This window comes from Esox lucius, chromosome 20 (assembly GCF_011004845.1).
Source record: "Esox lucius isolate fEsoLuc1 chromosome 20, fEsoLuc1.pri, whole genome shotgun sequence".
In the NCBI taxonomy this organism is placed as follows: Eukaryota; Metazoa; Chordata; class Actinopteri; order Esociformes; family Esocidae; genus Esox; species Esox lucius.
In genome coordinates, this window is record NC_047588.1 from 7419558 (window position 1) to 7440200 (window position 20643).

General features: G+C 41.3%; 1 protein-coding gene across 3 annotated transcripts; it reads right to left on the minus strand.

The window, feature by feature from the left end:
• Positions 1-467: 467 nt before the first annotated feature.
• lpcat3 (lysophosphatidylcholine acyltransferase 3) lies at positions 468-19460 on the minus strand. Of its 3 annotated transcripts, XR_004574892.1 has the most exons (14): positions 19265-19460; positions 17986-18093; positions 16860-16969; positions 16380-16473; positions 15941-15978; positions 13713-13891; positions 13502-13610; positions 13272-13358; positions 12307-12473; positions 5634-5781; positions 5137-5292; positions 4836-4966; positions 4475-4586; positions 468-2728 (listed from the first exon to the last, which is right to left on the minus strand). XR_004574892.1 is itself a non-coding variant. In XM_034288828.1 (13 exons), exons 1-12 carry the CDS (start codon positions 19347-19349, stop codon positions 4847-4849), a joined length of 1401 nt encoding a protein of 466 aa, XP_034144719.1. In that variant the 5' UTR covers positions 19350-19452; the 3' UTR covers positions 469-2728; positions 4836-4846. The 3 variants fall into 3 exon arrangements, 2 of the variants coding, with proteins under 2 accessions (XP_034144719.1, XP_010899144.1); XM_034288828.1 differs by lacking the exon at positions 4475-4586 and having other exon boundaries at positions 469-2728; positions 19265-19452; XM_010900842.5 differs by lacking the exon at positions 4475-4586 and having other exon boundaries at positions 470-2728; positions 16860-16966; positions 19265-19452.
• Between the last annotated feature and the right edge of the window lie 1183 nt (positions 19461-20643).

Sequence of the window (20643 nt, forward strand, 5' to 3'; positions counted from 1 at the left end):
ATGTCACACTAACTCTAACTCCTAAACTAGAAATGTAATTTTTCCTACTGGGGAAAAAACTTGTAGGTGTGATTTTTCAGGTCCCCACGTGTACACAGACATGTCTACACACTTTCTATTCTTATGGAAACCATAACCTAGTTATCCAGGTTCCCTATTCCCTAAACCTAACCACAAATGCACACACATTTACTTAGCAATCTAAACAGGGCCACCAAAGTCGGATTGCCCTTAAAAAAGTTTGACTTTTACTAATCCTAAATGTTAGCCTAACCTCCATTCCCTACCATTTATGCCTACATTTAACCTAGCTCCAATGCCTAAACCTAACACCAATCCAAACTGTATCTTTTCCTGTTTCCCATTAGTCACCTTTTTTTCTGAAGTAACCATAGTTTCAGAAAAAAATTCTCCCTGTTTATTACTTTCATCAGAACGAACACATACACACTTTTTTTTAAATCCAGCATTTTAATGAACATTACAAAAAGTTTATTTAAAATTATTTTTTCCATTTTTCTTTTCTTTGTACATTTGGTAGCAATAAGGCAAAAAAGTAGTCTCTGGAATAATAACAATTAATTCACATCAATTAATCATTTCCACAAGTATAAATATTATTAAAATCTGGTTTGTTGCTACAGTGAGTCACTGCTCTCCCGATGTGTCTGCATTGGAGAAAGAAAGACAGAAGGTGCCCCTTAACACAGACCCAGGATCACATTATGTGACAGGCCAAACAGACTATCTGACCATGCCTCAATTGTTAGGGATAAGATTCTATAGATTCCTAAAAAGAATGGAGGAACGTTTCAGGTCTCAGTATAGACCACTGGTGATGCCGTCTGGGTGATTATGGTTACTAGTTGTTTTAGCTGGGTGTTGGTTTTCTAGTTGGTTCAGAAACTGACAGAAGGTTGTCGATGAAGTGACAAAAGGATGGCAGACGAAGGGACACAATGAGAAAACCATGAGGAAGAAAAGGAGAGCATTGAAATCCCTTCAAGCAATCTTATCCAGAGCTACAAAATTGTCTATCTTTAGACCCTGCCCCTCCCACCCCCAACCTAAAATATCTATAAAATCAAGTTTCTCTTCACTAAATAAAAGAAACAAAATGAAAATAACATTCATTGATAATTCAAGGCCATTTGAGTCATGTGTGTGTGTACAGTGTCTTTTACAGTGCTTCGTGTGAGTGTGTTGGCCCACGGATCAATGAAAAACACTTCATCCCCAAATCATGATCATTATCATCAGAGCAGCTAAGTTTCGTTTTTTGTTCTCTTGATAAAATGCAGGTTTACATTAAATCGGAAAGTGCCAAATGCATTTCAGATGTGTCTGAATTATAAGCCTGCCTGTGCAGGTTCTCGTTTGGACTAGGGGTGGAGGGTTGAGACAGCAAAAGAGATCATAAAACGGAGCCTTTGACGGACTCAGAACCCGTCAGTGGCGAGTGCAATATTCTGTGTACACAATACTTCAGTCTCTCATGTTCAGTGTATCCCTTTCTACCTACTCATTTTTCTTAGTGGCTGCTGATGCGGCTTCTCTCAGACCTTAAGTCTCTGGATGAGTAATGGGTCCGGAAGCTTCTGCACATGTGCTTGTCGCTGTTCCGTGTCGGTCCTGTCTTTATTCTTACGCATCTGCGTTACATTTTTCCCTACTCCTGTTTTGATCAACATGATGTTGCCTTAATCGTTGCTTCAAAATTTTGGACGGCAAAAATTGTAACCCAGCAGCTTTTTGAACAAACATCCTTAAACTAAATTTATCACACGGAGGCTACATCGTTTTCTGTCTGTCGCTGACATATTTAAATTGAGATCCATCTAATCAAAACTGTGGTAGCTTGGAGGGTCAATGCAAACCTTGGGAAAAGGGCAGAAAACTAGTGAAAGTACTGTTATTTTCAGCATCTCAGGCAAGGAAATCCCCTGATAACTACAAACACTACAACACAAATGTAGCTACAGGTATGGATATAATGCAAAATGCTTTCCCCAAATTTAATGTGTGTAGAATATACACTGCTTATTACTAGAGTATTACAAGTCAAAAAAGTTCAGCCTACAACCTGCATTTACTTACAAAACCTATATACATATATACATTCTTGGAATGTTCGTTCAATTAGCTGTATCGCTGCTGTTCAGAATCGGGAGGCAGAGATACAGGCGCTTCCTTGTCTTGATCAGATCTTCAGTGAAACAAATTCACGAAGGGAGTGGTACTGCAGATGTTCAGCAACAGATATGGAACAAACTAAATGGAATACGAGCTGCACCTAGCTCTGAGAAGACAAGCACACTTGCAGAAGCTCCTGGATCCACAACGACACTTTGACGTAAAAGGCCAGAGCGAAGTCGAATCAGCGGCCAAGGCCTTCATCGCTTCCTCCTTCCAAAAGCAAGAATTCGCCCTAGATTGGCTCACAATTACCCATGTGGCACAATGGTTATTTCCTGTACCCCATCTCAAAGTTCCTAAAAAACATCCGTCCAAAACACAAAAATATATAGAAAGAAACATTTGTACACAAACGTACACATACATATATACACACACACACACACACATATATATATATATATGTATATGTACATGTACATACATATACATATATAGAGAACTAAAGGCTGTAAAATATTTTCTGATCTGTTCCACGTTAAAAGTCACAGTTCCCTTCAGTCACATCGTGGGTGGATATTCAGACAGAGACCTGAATGGGAAGGGGGAAGAACAGGTGAAAGTATGTTGAATTAAGGTCTGTTTCTCCTTATACAAACTGTAAATCACATTAGCAAACAGTTCAGTATTGGTGAGAAAGTAAATGACAAGTAAAAAAAGAATTGTAAATACAGACATAATGTACAGACCGGTGACAAATTAAAAGGAAAAACATTGTAATGATGGGTTTATGCACTGCAACCCTACTGTAATACCCCTCTCTGTGTTGTTCTACTGTAATAGCCCTCTCTGTGTTGTTCTACTGTAATACCCCTCTCTGTGTTGTTCTACTGTAATACCCCTCTCTGTGTTGTTCTACTGTAATACCCCTCTCTGTGTTGTTCTACTGTAATATCCCTCTCTGTGTTGTTCTACTATAATATCCCTCTCTATGTTGTTCTTGGCGGGCTGTTCATTGACCTTCACAGTCACCTGGGAAAGAGTTGCTCTTCTGTTTTTCCTTACATATTGCAGCAATTCATGAGTGTCAGAGTAATAAAATGTATGTTTTTGACCACAATTCTCGACCCTATTTACTGATGTATGTTCCATAGATCTAAAAGCACATGTAACTTGTCACTGTTCCTATTGAAACACTACAGCCAGCTGATCAGTCTTTGGGACTGAAGCTCCTGCCATCCGTGCCCCAATAATGAACCCTCTTTCAAAGTCAAGGTCAACTGGGCCTGCTCAGCATTTTTATACATGCCCCAGAACATTATAGGATTTAAAATTGCTTAATTGTACCGTGCAGTACACCTGTATAGTAGCATCTGCATTTGTTATCCTCTTCGACCCATTCAGGGTTTTCCCTTTAATTTGTCACCCCCCGCGTATTGTATGGTGAACCCAAAAAAGGGCAAAATATTATACTAATACAATCTCAGAAGAAAATGTTTTTTGAGTTACAGAATATATTAGACCACTCCTCTATACAGAACAATTCAGATATCCGTTGGACTGGCCAGTTCAAGCCTTTCAAATTTTTATCAACATTTCACAATGTCTCAGTCTCCATGCTTGGACCCATTGAAACCATGTGGTATGAATAGGAATGGGCGGTCAATAAACGCCGGCATACAATATTAAGGATGTTGAACCAAAGACTTGTTGAACCAAATCAATTTCTACAAACAATTGTTTTAGAGTAACATTTCTGAAAATAGGTTTTTGCATACAATATAGCTCATGATTTGAAATCCATAAATTTGAAGTATTCATTTATTTTCTGGGCCCTCTGTAAATATGACTTCAAAAAAAAAAAAAAATATTCATGAGCAACACAAGCCGTGACACGGCTGCTTCCTGTTTTTGTAATTGGAGGACTATAGAAACACGTTTACTGATAGCCCATTATTCATTTCCCATGCCATCTGTTGTGTAAATATGCATTCAGAGAGATATGCCAGCCTCAATCCAAAAAAAGAGAGAAATAGTCACTATTCTATTTAGAGCTAAATCTTCCAACTTCTTTTAGGGTCAAGGCCTGCATGTATGGAATAAGGTCAGAATTTCTTTTGGCAAACTTTGATGTTGTGGCAAACAGCCCTTTTAATTTGTCTTGATTGGCAATACAGATACTAGTTAACAGCCGAATGAAACAAATGAGAGTTTTAAGTCTCTAATGATTGTATAATAGATGATTGTGTAAGACATTTATTGACAACTATGCATAACAATCGTTTTGGTAGACTCAATTTAGGACTGTCAAATTAATGGTCAAGTAGATATAGTTTACCCAATTGCTTTCTTTCATTTTTACATGAAGAGGGTAAAGTTGGTAAATTCTCAACGAGGACAGCAGGCATTTTACAGGCAGTACTGGACCGGTGGGAAGAAGGGCATCGTTCCTAAAGTTCCAGGTGGTCAAAATTATACATTTTTGAGACAACGGCATCACCACAACTGTTGTACTCATTAGGTATGTCAAAGCCAATTTTGGGGAAAACGCACTATAATATGATTTTTCAGCAACTATTTGTCTATTATGAAAAATAAATAAATCCTAGCAGCAATTGTTATCCAAAACGGTATAACTGTCCAAACCCTTCTCACAAACACACTGTGGCGGGAAAACTTCACAAAGGGTTCACATTTACCTAATGTAGTTCTAGTCCTCCTTTTTCTCGCTGCGTTCTTTTGTAGGTACCAGCGCCTTGCGGAGGTACGGCAACATTAGATACAATGTAAAGAAGAAGATGTGGCCACAGAAATAAACAGATGAATACACCTGTAGAAAAAAAGAGGAACCTTTAAAACCGTCAACTGGGCATCAATGCTTATTACGCAACAAAAAACATCCTTTTATCCACCTTGACTAAAGCAAATAAAAGGGGCTAACATTTCTATGTAATTATACGATTACTACGACAATTCTAGGTGTTATAAACTGCGTATTACCCTGAACCACTTGTCATAAGTGAAGAGGCAGAAGGGCACCAGAGGATAGCCCATAAACAACCAGTGGAAGAACTGCTGGACCACGTAGATGACAGGATAGACGGGGCTGTTGGCGAGATTGGTCAGCAATGGACTGTCCCTCACCAGCGCCTGGGCCTGAGAGATTCATGCACACACAGACAGAGTGTCATGGATATTGAAACACACCCCAGTAACACAGCCTCCTAAGAAGGTATTTCCTGGTCTCTGTGGGACTGACAGTATAGAACAAGGTATTAGAATGCATGCACACACTATGGAGATGCTTAGTCTGCCTAATGACTAAAATGTTTTTGTACCCATGGAAAGAACTAGAAAGGAAATTCCCAATAAATGGTCTGTGACCAGTGGGCCCGCAGCACTATTGTTGCAGCCATTGGAGCGAAACAGGACGTGAATTAAAACAGGAGGTTCAGCATTCAAGTTGGGCCTTTCAATGACTCTCCCTGTCCTCATACCTGTCGCTCCACGTTGACAATTATGAATTCCATGGAGAAGCAGAGGAGGTATCCAGAGTGTGTGCCGTGCCAGACGGCCAGGAACGCAAGCGCGGTCACCTGAGACAAGAGTTTATTGCCCAGGAACTTCAATCGCTTGAACACGTGCCTGGAGGAGGGTTAGAAACCACCAAATAGCATTAGACATAACACAACAATATTTTCTTCACTTACACTATATTTAAATCATTAAGATGTTACATGAAGCCGAATGCATTCTTTAAATCCCCAAATCACCAGATGTGCACTTCTACCTGTAAAACAACGGGCAGCGTTTAGCCATGATGCTGTTCAAAAACAGATGTCAATATATCAATTTAGGATGATCAGTATTTGTGCCTTGACGTGGTCAAACAGAATATTTAACCTTGTATGTCCATGGAAAGACGCTATCTGTTCTTTTGAGATTAGCAGAATATTCCTTTCAGCGCATTTTCTTTTATGTTCCCACCAACCCACCAGCTCGGCGATATTTATTCATCAGAAACACCCGCATCAAACCAAGACTGACAGGAATTGGGAGCAAATACAAATATTTTGTACCTTTTCTGCACCAAATTATCCTAATCCATTAGATACTGTCACATTTCACGTATTTACTAATTGGTATTAAAAATATATAGGTTGGTATTATATCAATATGGAATTTAGATAATGCCCTTACACAGCTTGTCATAATCAAAGTATTGCTCACAAATGTCATTACATAACGATAGCATGTCTGCTAGTTGGACTGCCAGCTGTTTGCTGTTGCCATTTCTTTGCTTCACATGGATATCATCGTAACTGGACCATTCCAAGTCATGAACATGTATAAGGAGCCTCCACCAGTCTGTGGAGGTGGAAACCAAACGATACCTTCCCTCTGGGATGGGAACAGGTGAACATAGGGGCACAATATAGTACCTATAGTAACAATTAGGGGGCCAATCACAGAAGGCGCTGGAACCCTATAGTTTAGTTCGTTTTATTATTATTATTATTATTATGAAGACTCTCTCTGTATTCAGAGGTCCATAGCACGGTCCCCTCTGGTTTGAGGGTCTTTAAACTTTCCCTATTTCTAGACAGACAAGGCATGAAGGGCCTTGACCATTATAGAACCAAAACACCTCATGGTGGCGCTGTAGCAGTCAGTCAACCTAGTTCCAGCTGTGCCTCTTCTCATGGTGACCATAACATTTGCATATGAAAATCTGCATATTCCATTTTCTAAAAAACACTTACATGCCACATCCTTTTAGATGGCGGAACAGATTTGGCTCAGTACCATGTGAGTTATTCTTGATGACTGCATGATACCATGTCAATAATCAATATGCTCAGCTGATGCTCCCACTTTGTACTGCAGTGTTTTAACACAGAATTAAATGCATTGTGTGTGTGTGTGTGTGTGAGTGAGAGGGGAGGCATGGTGTAGCTGTAAGACTTTATTATTACACCTACGAGATGACTGGAGTGTGTATACTGTCTGGCTGAGGATAAGAAAAAGATAAATGGGAGAAAAGGGGTGTGCATGTGGAAGAGACAGAGAAAAATGATGATCCTGACCACTGTGTCCACATGTCATCGCTTTCCATGTCTGTCTTTTCTTCTCCTCTTGGTTAGCAAAAGTGAGGAAACTGATATGAAGAGGCAGGGCTCAGCAGTAGAAGACAGAGAGGAAGGTTAGAGATGATTTGAGGGATTGAGAGGTGAAGGGAGGAGGAAGGAGTGGGACAGGAGCAGAGTGAACAGGGATCAGGAAATGAGAGTGGACAGAATGAGGAAGAGCTGTTACAGGGATTGGATGATTAGAAGGGAGAGAATGACAAATGGGACAAAGGAAAGGAAAAGAGAGATGATAGCAGAAATGAGAACCTGCCCCAACATTCAACCACAGCCTGGGCCTTAAGAAAAAGGGCTTGTATCCAGATCTGATGTTTGAGTGCCACTGAAGTACTAAGCTCAGGAAATCGCTACCTAAAGTTAATATAGTAAATATAGCGCTCACTTTCTGTGTAACGTAGTGTTTTAACATTTAATTAATAAGCAATCACTCAGTGTGTGTGAGATTTCGTGACTACATTTCTTCTAAAGTCTCATGTTGTCTTCTCATCTAGCTGGTTGATGTGTAAATTGAATCACAAACCTGGAAATACACATTTCGTCCCCAGGAGACACACACCCTCCCAACACACATTAATTCTCCACTACCCCAACACACACAGTTATCTCCACGCAGAAAAACACATTCTTCAACTCCCCCCAAATATATATGATCTCATCAAGGTTCTGGTTGGGAATTGGCCAGGTTTCCACTTCTTCGTTTGGACATCTGGACTGATTGTAGTACCGGCAATTTAAAAAAGCAGTATATATTCCTCTAGTGAGAGCATGACGTGAGCTACTTCTGGTGCCCCACATGGCCCCCTGAAATGCCAATAGCAGCTTTAATGATTATTGTGTAGCTAGTCAAACAGTTCAAGGTACATTTCCAATTTCCAGGTGTTCGGCAGCAAATTGTCATGAACAAATCCCACAGACTCCAGCACTATTTACTGAAACATTTACGTCACCCCACCACTGTTTAGCCATTGAGTAGGACATTTAATTTGCAGAAAATTAATTTCCTGCAATGTTGATGTACGCATTTGCGTATTTTAGCCAGTTGCTAAGTAATGATGACCATCTCCTGCATTTCCCAAAACATTTAAGTAGGCTTAACTGGCATAGATGCAAAATTTATTTTATTTTTTTTTATTAAATGGCAGCAGCAGTCTACAGAACCAACCTTGCCCAGCCCAGGATTATTTTAATTTAAAGAGCCAGATGTGGTATGAAAGATTTCCAAATAATAATTGACAGTTGACACAGACCGACCTGATTCAGTTTTTTCCCCTAAATCCATTAACGAAAAAAGGGTTTAACATACCCGTATATATTTCTTCAGGCATATTATGCTGTGTTGGACAGGACAGTGTTGAGAGGAATTTTTTAGCTGAAAGAGCAGTAGGTTAGATTCAAACCAACTTGACATCAGTACATGCGCACCAGGGACATTGGATTAGACCCCTGTACCATCCTAGCCCACCCATATAATCTGAATGTTTTAATCAAACTGAATATCCATGGGATGATCTTATCTGCACAGCTTGCTTGATTCGTGAGCGCGACGCACCGGTTCGGGCAGCATGACTCGCAAAGGAACATTCACAGAATATAGCAGACAACCTTCTTTAGAAAACATTTACAGTGGGGAGAACAAGTATTTGATACACTGCTGATTTTGCTGGTTTTCCTACTTACAAAGCATGTAGAGGTCTGTCATTTTTATCATAGGTACACTTCAAATGTGAGAGACGGAATCAAAAAAATAATAATATCCAGAAAATCACATTGTATGATTTTTAAATAATTAATTTGCATTTTATTGCATGACATAAGTATTTGATCACCTACCAACCAGTAAGAATTCCATCTCTCACAGACCTGTTAGTTTTTCTTTAAGAAGCCCTCCCGTTCTCCACTCATTACCTGCACCTGTTTGAACTTGTTACCTGTATATAAGACACCTGTCCACACACTCAATCTAACAGACTCCAACCTCTCCACAATGGCCAAGACCAGAGAGCTGTGTAAGGACATCAGGGATAATATTGTAGACCTGCACAAGGCTGGGATGGGCTACTGGACAATAGGCAAGCAGCTTGGTGAGAAGGCAACAACTGTTGGCGCAATTATTAGAAAATGGAAGAAGTTCAAGATGACGGTCAATCTCCCTCGGTCTGGGGCTCCATGCAAGATCTCACCTTGTGGGGCATCAATGATCATGAGGAAGGTGAGGGATCAGCCCAGAACTACATGGCAGGACCTGGTCAATGACCTGAAGAGAGCTGGGACCACAGTCTCAAAGAAAACCATTAGTAACACACTACACTGTCATGGATTAAAATCCTGCAGCGCACGCAAGGTCCCCCTGTTCAAGCCAGCGCATGACCAGGCCCATCTGAAGTTTGCCAATGACCATCTGGATGATCCAGAGGAGGAATGGGAGAAGGTCATGTGGTCTGATGAGACAAAAATAGAGCTTTTGGGTCTAAACTCCACTTGCCGTGTTTGGAGGAAAAAGGATGAGTACAACCCCAAGAACACCATCCCAACCATGAAGCATGGAGGTGGAAACATCATTGTTTGGGGATGCTTTTCTGCAAAGGGGACAGGATGACTGCACCATATTGATGGGAGGATGGATGGGGCCATGTATCGCAAGATCTTGGCCAACAACCTCCTTCCCTCAGTAAGAGCATTGAAGATAGGTCGTGGCTGGGTCTTCCAGCATGACAACGACCCGAAAACACACAGCCAGGGCAACTAAGGTGTGGCTCCGTAAGAAGCGTCTCAAGGTCCTGGAGTGGCCTAGCCAGTCTCCAGACCTGAACCAAATAGAAAATCTTTGGAGGAAGCTGAGAGTCCATATTGCCCAGCGACAGCCCCCTGAAGGATCTGGAGAAGGTCTGTATGGAGGAGTGGGCCAAAATCCCTGCTGCAGTGTATGCAAACCTAGTCAAGAACTACAGGAAACGTATGATCTCTGTAATTGCAAACAAAGTTTCTGTACCAAATATTAAGTTCTGCTTTTCTGATGTATCAAATACTTACAGACTTCTGTAATAAAATTACAGACTTCTACATGCTTTGTAAGTGGGAAAACCTGAAAAATCTGCAGTGTATCAAATACTTGTTCACCCCACTGTACATAAACCTCATGTGTAAGCAGGCCGTCTCCCGACAATCGTCACGGCTCCCTAACTTCAGATCTCCATGAATAATGAAACATTTAAGTGGGTTATGAAATCCCTTTGGTATTATAAATAGGCTAGGCCTAGACAAATTGTAGGGCTAGGCCTAGAGCCTAAAATGAACACAAGAAAAACTACTAAAAACAATTCACCCTATGCAAATATTGGACCCTTGAAGAGAGCGAATCTGTCTATTTTTATCTGCCTATAGTGAAGCTGTGAAATGACAGGAGAAGATAAAACTGTTGATTTTATTCTTTACACTAGACAACATAGACCTACATACCGCAATTGTGGCAGTTGGTTTTCATTCCCCCCCAGGTATTGTGACACCATGGTGGTTTTTGCAACAGCCCTACCAGGCAAATTGACAGGAAATATAGTGCAGTACTTTCTCTTGTACAATTAGGGCTTTAGGAAAATTGCAGGGGAAATAATGTGGCCATTTGAAAGCAAAAACTATATAATTGGAGTAGCTTGTTTGACTTTGTAGCCGACACCCCTGGCCTACAGGTTAGACCACAACATGTAGACGATCTCCTTAAGCCTAAAATCTGAGGCGTCAAACCAGTGGTTCTAGTCTCACGACATGACACGTAACCAATTACATTATGCTACCTTACCTCTCAACAGGTAGACCAGGTGTAATATTATACAAGTATAAGACCAAGAATAATATTCATGAATATCCTAAACTTGATTTAGTCAACACAATGTTTGCCAGGTATATGACTGCTGGCATTACAAATGAATGCAAGATGCTCCTTTTCAATCAAATAGACTTTAACATAGGCCTAAGAGTAGCCTGGTTGCAGACATGGGTTTTAGTCATTTGTTAATATGTTGCCATCAGCTGTATGGTGAGTTGAAGCTTGAAATTATCTGATGCCAGCACAAACAGAGCACAAACGACTGAGCCTATTTTGAGTCCATTTGGAGCATGTTGGGCGACTGGTGATGTCATCACCTATAATGAAACACCTAGTATATAAAACCCCACAGCAGCACAAACTAAACTTTTAATAGCCCAAATGAAGCACAAACAAACAAGACTATTTTGGGTGAATTTGGAGCGTGTTGGGGGCTGAGTGACCTCAGAATGACCTATAAAATATTCTATAATATCTCAAAAATGATAGCAGCACAAACTAAAATGTTAACGGCACAAATGGAGCACACATGTTTAAGCTAATTTTGCGGAAGTTTTGCGTTGGGTGGGGGGCCAACTTCACACAGGTCTTGCACATCTGTGGAGGAACCATTAATGCTGAACACTATATACAGGTTTTGGAGCAACATATGTTGCCACCCAGACAACGTTTTTTTCAGGGAAGGCCTTGCTTCATTCAGTAAGACAATTCCAAAGCAGATTCTGCATGTATTACAACAGCATGAGTTCGGGCGCTAAACTGGCCTGCCTGCACTCCAGACCTGTCACTCATTGAAAACATTTGGCGCATTACAAAACAAAAATTTGGACAAAGGAGATCCCGAACTGTTTAGCAGCTGAAATCCTATATCAAGCAAGAATGGGAATACATTTCACTTTCAAAACTACAGCAATACTGAGAGTATTGTTAAAAAAAAAGAAAAGAAAAAAAAAGAGGTGATGCAACACGGTGGTAAACATGCTCCTGTCCCTACTTGTTGCTGACATCCAATTCAAAATGGGTATGTTTTTCCAAAAATAATAACATTTCTCAGTTTCAACATTTGATATGTTGTCTTTGTACTATTTTCAATTAAATGTAGGGATAAATTATTTGCACATTATTCATGTTATTACACTTCTCAGCCTCCCCCCTCATTTAGTCCGGCACTTGCCTGACAGTACAGTTTATTCAGGCACTCACCTGGCCACCCAGGCATTGGTATTTATGTTGAAGGAGGAGATGGTGCCTGTGAAAAGGGGCGTGGTCTCAAACGTCCACACCTTCATATTCGCGCAGGCGTCCCATTGGTGCTCTCCATTTTGACCCCGCCCATTATAGCCCAGCCCAGAGAGTATGCACACTCCCTCCTGAGTGACAGAACACAGAAAAACCACTTACACACACTTATAGAATTTCCTCCTGAAACCCCTAAATCTGATATACTGGGCACCTGGTCTGGTTTCTGCTCACTAGGCATGTCCCAGAGGAAATAATCTCTAAATCAGATGTATGTGGTGATGGGTGTGATTGTAAAGGCAAATTCACAGGTGTCCGCAAACCTGCTGTAATTTGGAAGCAGATTGAACCAAGAGTGAGCATTACGCCTGCTTGAAGCAAGGCATGTTCAATTAAAGGGCAGACTGGTTAACCTTTAGCTGCTAGGGGTCTCCAACATGTCAATGGCAAGCTACAAGTACCTTGCCATCCACCTAGGAGCAGCTCAGCAAACAATTCTGAAGTTACATGCAATTTTCATGTTTCACAGCAAACATTAAATAAATAAATCCCACAACAATCAGACACTTCCGGCTCCCAGCTACTATTTAATCAACTTTGACAAATCTGCAATTAAAGAGCCAGACGAACTAATAAAGGGGAATTACACTCAAAAACTATTTCCTCTTCTTTTTCATCCCAGAGTAAAATAATGTATTTGAATGGGACTAATTCAGAAAAGTAAATGACCAAAAAAAAAAAGGAAATCTGAAGAACAAGAAAGGGAACAAAATGTATAGTTGCCCTAAGAGTTTAACAAACCCTATCTGAAAGCAAAACAAATATGTAAAAATGTAGTCCTGTTTAAGCCAGTTGCTATGAGTACCACTCTGGCGTTATGCCCGCATGGGAACCAGTGGTTTAACATCCTAGATGCTGCTACTACTTACCGCTATGACCCAGCAGCTGACGTATTTGTAAAGGATGATTTTAGCCCAGATCAGGATGAACACACAACGGTACCAGAATGGCTGGGCCTGTAAAGAGATGTTCAACATTTGACCACCCAATTTTCTCCCCATTCATCCAAATAGGACAAGTTCTAGAAATGTGTCTTTGGCCCTTAAACTGGTGGTGAAGAAGCCTCAGGAATGCTGGAGCAACAGCTGGGCTTTCTTACGTCGTAGTCATCTGTTAGGTAGTAGCTGTCCGGGTAGTAGGGACTGAATATCTGGTACACTGCCAGGCAGACGAAGCCAAGGGAAAACCTCTTCAGGGCAGGCAAAACACTGAGAGAAAGACAGACACTCAGTTAACCAAAGCACCCCGCTCCCCATTCCCCTCAACCCACTCCTGACCATCAGTAACTTCCTCTGGTCTTTCCCCTCTACCTGTTTGGTGGGTGTCCGGGGCAGTCGGTGAGCTCCCCCGCGACCAGCCTCTGGTAGCTGCGTAGTGTGAACTGGGGTCCCACCAGAAAGCCGCCGTAGAAGTAGGAGAAGCCAGTCATCTCCAGCAGAGAGGGAACACTGGCGAGAGCGGACTTCTGTTGCTCTGCATTCAACTGGGACTGGTAGAATTGGGGTGGTTGGGGCAAGGTAGGGGTAAAAGATGGATAAAGCAGGAAACGAGGAAAAAAAGTGGAGGAGGAGAAAAGGAAGCGGAAGGATGGACAGTGAACACTCAGTTGCTGGCTGAGATGGCATGAGCTCAGTGCAGATCAATCAATCTACTGTATTTATAAAGCCCTTTTTACATCAGCAGATGTCACAAAGTGCTTTTACAAAACACCTGGCTTTAAACCCCAAGGAGCAAACAACAAGTGTTGAATTTCAGTGTCTAGGAAAAACTCCCTAAGAATGCCAACATTTAGGAAGAAACCTAGAGAGGACCCAGGCTCTAGAGGGGTGACCAGTCCTCTTCTGGTTGTGCCAGGTGAACATATTACGATTAGGGTTTAACATATTGTAATGATTAATAAATGCATGTGGGCTGAGTTACCCATGGTTCTTATTGAAAGCTGTTTTGATTAAACACAAACTGAATTTTACCTGCAAAAAATAACTTCACAGACTTCGGAAAAAGGGGTATAATTTAACCACTGGGCTAACAAGTGTGAGAGAGCGGGCATACCGCGGTCTGACCACAGTCAACACTATCATCGTATGTATTCCATCAAAGCAAAAAATGCTTCCTCAAAAACAATTAAAGAAAAAGAATACTTACTGATAAAAAGATAAATCCTGCAATAAAGAACAAATAAACGGCCAATAGGCAGAGGAAATGTTGCTTGTAACAACACGAAAGTCTAAAAACATGCTACATGGTCTAATTCAGACATAACGACAAATCAGGATAAGCCGGATATTCTTGTTACAGCAATATCTTTTCATCGTATTGCCATTTTTTTTTTCTTTTTTTGGGGGGGAGGAAGCAGGAGACGTTTTTTGCAGCGCTGGCACAGACATACAGGAAATTGACACAGACAGAGAAACTGAATGGACAAACCAACCAAATACAGACAACATCAACATGCAAGGAAATTGGGCGAGAGAGTAGGACATAGGAGACATAAACAGTACAAAGAATTGACGAAGACATGGAAGTGAAATAGTGACAAAAGGCCCCTCGGCCTAGGCAAAAGGCCCCTCGGCCTAGGCAAAAGGCCCCTCGGCCTAGGCAAAAGGCCCCTCGGCCTAGGCAAAAGGCCCCTCGGCCTAGGCAAAAGGCCCCTCGGCCTAGGCAAAAGGCCCCTCGGCCTAGGCAAAAGCCCCCTCGGCCTAGGTCAATTTCTGCTAAAAGGGGCAATATGTACGATTCTTACGATTCAAAAAGGACCAGTACACTTCTGCAGTTAATGTTTTATGTTAATGTTTCAAATGATATTTTTCTACTAAATATATCAGAGTACTTGAGATATTCCCTGTTAAAAACACCTGGCCAGGGTGTCTATCAGTGTGCATTGACTTGTAATCTCGTTATACTTGCTTTAGTGACTCACAGTGCTATCCTTTCTGGACTAGCTACAAATATTCAGATCTGGTTTGGGAAGGGAACATGAGGAGGAAACAAGTCATGTTACTGTTAGGAGTCCGTATTTTACACAGTGCCCCTTCATTAATGAGGGGGAGGGTTTGAGATGGGCCAGCTGATCATAGGTCAGAGCTTATGTCAAACAGGTATCCAGACCGTTGTAGGTAATTTGACTAGAGAAAACCAGAAGCAAAACACATTAACCACAGATGTGAGTTCCAAATGGCACCCAAATCTCTACAGTACACTACTTTTCCAGCAGAGCCACATGGGCCCCTATAAGGGTGCCATTTGGGAAGCACTTGACATGAACAGAAAAAAAGGAAACAGGAGTGACAAACATTCAGAGAAATACACAAACTCATCATGACCAGTACACACAGACACACACCTCTAGATGGTGTGTGGACAAACAGAAATAATTCCACACACAGCTGAACGATCTCTCACTTGCTCGAGCATGTAGACAAGCAGGCAGCCAAACAGACAGACAGAGACTAGATCGACTAAGATGTTCACACACAGATACATACATGCAAAACAAACACAGAATTGACTGATATTCAGAGAGACCAATCAAACTCACCGGTTCCTGCCCCCCGTCATAGTAATCAAACGATAAACCTAAAAAGAAAGAAAAGGCACTTGTCACCAGCTTACAAGGCTCCTAGCATTTCCATGGTTATAGGAATTAATAGCTTGACTCTAGATAGGACACCACGGCTGGAAATCACAATAGTAGTAGAATTTTATAGTATCTTTGGATTATTCAGTAAAACAAAATGGATGTTATCGCAAAGGCTAATGAACAACTAGTACTTGACAAGCTGTCACTTAGAAAAGGGAAAATGATACTGCAACAGATGTTCTGCATCACACAGGGAGGGAATGAGCACAGTGAGGAGAGGATGGTGGGCGTGACGGGCAGCGCGACGGGCAGCGCGACGGGCAGTGTGACGGGCAGCGCGACGGGCAGTGTGACGGGCAGCGCGACGGGCAGCGCAGTAGAGAAGAGGTGAACATACCAATAAGTTTGAGGGCCAGGACACATTGGGGCATGGTCCATTTGATATCATACTCCTCTGTAGCAGTGTAGTAGTAGCCTGCCAGCAGGTATACCTAGACAGACACAGACAGAGAAAGACAGACAGACAGGCAAAAACAGACAGAAAGACACAGAGACAGACACAGAGACGGAGACACAAAAGCAAACATACAAAACAATTACACTCTCTGTTTCTTCATTCCAGTGAGAAGGGCCAGTCAACAATCAGAGCAGCACAATATGACTTGAAGAGAAGGGGGGGCATTATTTCATTGAGGCACAGTCCATTAACGGTGAGAAGCTGAAATGACAAGACACACGTTGATCGTGATCCGCCTCAACCGCCATAGCAAGGGCGAGGCAACTAACGAGAACACTAGAAGAGATTGAGATAAGACAGCAGGAAAGAACAAAAAAAAAACAGAGGAAGGGGAAATGTAGAAAACCACAGAAATCTCACCATTTGAAAGATAAAGCTGCTCAGGACCATGGTTATCGTCCTCCCCATCAGCCTCAGCAGCAGGAACTGGACCAGGACACACAACGCAGAGTGATAGAGCTGGGCGCCTGAGAAGACAGAGTATTCTTGCAAATTCAAGTTGCGCTACTCAAAATAGATTACGTGAAGTGGAGGAAAAGTTTAATAAAATAATTTCCACTGAGACAAAAAAAAAAGAGAAAACAGACCTGCTGTAAAATCCATGTGCAGCAATAATCAGAGAATAAGGGAGTGAAAAAGAGTTCAGTGTTAGTAACTGGCTAACTGGTGTTAACAAGGCTGTCCAACTGTTTTCGTCTGCGGGTGGCAGTCAGTCCTCACTGAGGTCAAATGGGTTATAGTGATGACGTCGAACTTTGCACACAAAAATTATTAAAAGGCTTTCAGAATTTGATGCTCCCTGACTGTCCAGCTCTTGTTTTGTCCTAACCTGGTTTTGCTTCTGGTGCGTAGATTTCAGTCATCTTGGAATAAATGTAACCATTCATTTCCCCAGATGTCACAATGCCAATTCACACAATAAGTGACAATGTTGTTACCCCCCAGAAATGCTCATAGCTTGGTGGTTGCAGTTAGCTATTCAGTTGTCCTTGAGCTAGACATATCCCTCCCGTAAACTACCGCCCTGTTCCAGGCCCTGTTCTCTTCATGCAGCGTTAACCAGCAGGTGTTTTTATTAGTAGGCCAGGAAAGCCCTCAAAGCCATTTAGAGAGATAGTACCAACAAAATCTTTTACTTGAAACAAAGGCCACATTTCAGAACCGCGGGGGATTCCCTTTGGTCAACAAGCTCCCATCTCTGTTTTACACCCAAAAAAATACACAATTATTATAATAATAATAGGTCCTTATATTAGCGTTATTATGTAGGCACATTGTTCAGCATGACTGGGGTCATTGGCAAAATGTTCCAATATGGTTATAAGCCATTCATGACACCATTCAGATGTTTTTAAGTGTAGCACCATGCACACAAAAAATTGTCCTGGCATGAGCTGAAACAGATTCAACACCTATCATTCACATTAATTTCATTCACTCACTAATCCACTCCTGTCTCTTGCCCTTTACGCCCTCTGAATCTCACCAAAGTTGAAAGCAGCCAGAGACAGCCCGGAGATGGCATGATACAGGTGTATGACTGTGGGTGGCTGGTGGAAGAAGAATCTCCGGTACAGCAGGGCACAGGGGTACCCTGAAGGAACCACAGAAAGACAGACAAGGAGGATACGGTTAACGTAATGAACAAAAGTGAGTCATACTAGACAAGAACCCTTGATGTGGACAAAAAAAATCACGACCTTGCGGTTCTGTGCTACAAACTCAAGATGAAACAGAAACGATCATTAGTGTACACCCACACGTAGGCCTACATATTTGTCACGGGTAGACCTCTGGCAATTATAATTATTTTACTTCCATGAAGTACTAAGGTGGGTTGTCCTTTCAACCTGACATGCCACAATCGCAATTACGACTGGTAATCGCAATTGTAGTTTACCTAAATTCTAAAACATTTTTAAAACAAGCGAAGTTTTAAAACATGGGCCTTAATGTGATAACTCTTGATGCGTGTCAATGTTTTATCTAAAACGATAGGCAAACGCCAATCATTTCGGGATACCAGAAGCATGACAAGCAATGGGAAGCAATGTTTTACGACAATGTACGGAACTGATTAAGTTCCATCTACCATATTGTTATCAAGCCCCGGTATGTGGTATTAGAAGAAACACTGTCCATGTGTCAGAGCAAAGTTCAGAGAGCTGATGACACCAAGCTACCTCCTTCCTACACATATATCGACCGTGTAACATGAACCCGTCTGTAGCTAGCTACCTTTATGTATAATAACCGCTGGTAACGTCAGGCAAGCCCCGATGAACGTTTTCCAAATGTTTAGGCCCATCTATGCCAATGCAATAACTAACTGTAAATATATGAGTGGGTGCAATAAGCTCGTTTGTCATAAACGCTAGCTAGCTAACGTTATCTTAGCTATCACACGAACAATTATATTTGTCAGTAGGGCAGAATAACGTGCTGCACAATATTGTGCCCGCTCGACCTTGTCTGCCATGTCATCTTGTCAAAACAACGCTGCTGTAAGTACATTTACTAAATTACTGATTATTTCAGCATAGTGTCTGGTCAACCCGCTACTACAGACAGTACTAGTTAGCTAACGTTACCCAGCTAGTCTGGCTGTTCACTGACACTGCAGCTAGATACATTAACTACCTGGCTTGGTACAGTAGTGTGTGTGTAGTAACACTGTTTTACATATGTAAATCAATATTACATTGACACATGGTTATGCTAGAGAGTCAACTGAAAGCTGTCAGATATGACTACATTTAACTCACCGACTAAAACGGACAAAATCAACCGAACCGCAGGTTCTGTGGAACCTAAAGATTCCGATAATTTCTCCATCAAGGGAGCCGCCATCTTTCGTGTGGGCGGAAATAGTTCCTAATTGTGATTCCGTAGATCTGTACCTCCGTGAGCGTTCCAGTCTCTCCTTTATCTGCCCTTAAGTCGATTTAGCATTCCCCACCCCTTTCCCCTCCTCTTTATCAATTCCACTCTTCGGTTTTCATTTCGACCTTTAATCTAATTTGTTCCACAATTGCGAAATATCTGCTGTACTGCAACCTCTCTCAATCAAGTAAGTATGCGGCCTACTGTACTGGTGTTTTTATCATATATTACAATTTTATTAACAGTTTTAAGAAAAGCGTAAACTTTTTGGTCCATGTAAAAAAACGATATCTTCAGTATGGTAGAAAGTCTCCATACCCTGCCTACAATGTCAAGGCATATTGCATTCGGCTGTCTGTGCTACTCAACAGTGATGTAAAACCCCCCTCATGTGGCATGATTGATGAATGACAGGACATGCTGATAAACGTACCATACCTTCAACGTAACATCGTATTGAGTCTTCCTTGTCCCTTTTGGGGATTGTGTTTCTGCTTGCTGATAGAAAGTCAACACGTCTATGAGCAGACAAGTCTTTATATTGAATAGATTGAATTGTAGTGTCATGACAACAATGAATGAACCTTTCATACAATCTCCTTATTTTCTATTTTCCAAGTTTTATAGTGACAAATGTATTTCCCATAATTCTACAATTTTTTTGTAATCACTATGTAAATGTTTTATATTTTGAGGAGGCAGCTACATTTTCAACACAACAATGACAGTGTCACAAAATGTCACAGTTCTGTGTCTTGAGAATGTTTTCAAAATGGACATAATAATTCTAAGAAAATCTTGTAAGTGATCAAGTAAAATGATTTAATCTGAAACCAACCAAATTGCATACAGAGGGTTTTTGTAAATTGACATAAGATACAGTCCATGAGGTCAACAACAGTTATATTTTATATCTATAACTCTGAGCCATATGTAAGTGATATTCTTGAACAGGTAATATAGTATAATTGAGAACTGACATTGATAAGCTCAGTTAACCGTCCCCAATAGATAAAGCTTAGAACAATTGTAACATGACCGGTTCTGAAATGTAAGGACATGACATGTCAAGGCACTCCCGAAAACACAGATGGACTTGTATGGGCCCTGAGATGTTTAAGCACAAGGACATACTTATCTTAAATTCTGATTACAGAATTTTCTGTAGTCAGAATGTAGTAAAAATTGTAGTAAAAATTCTGACTGCACCAAAGAAGTCAGCTTTTTGGAGCAGTGAAACCTAGGGCTCTAACAGGCCCTT

Coding starts and splice junctions, on each gene's coding strand:
- lpcat3 (XM_034288828.1), bottom strand. CDS start 19,349: ATGGCGGCTCCCTTGATGGAGAAATTATCGGAATCTTTAGGTTCCACA. Junction 5,293..5,633: donor TTGTCAACGTGGAGCGACAG/GTATGAGGACAG, acceptor TGAATCTCTCAG/GCCCAGGCGCTGGTGAGGGA. Junction 4,967..5,136: donor CTTATGACAAGTGGTTCAGG/GTAATACGCAGT, acceptor TTTTTTCTACAG/GTGTATTCATCTGTTTATTT.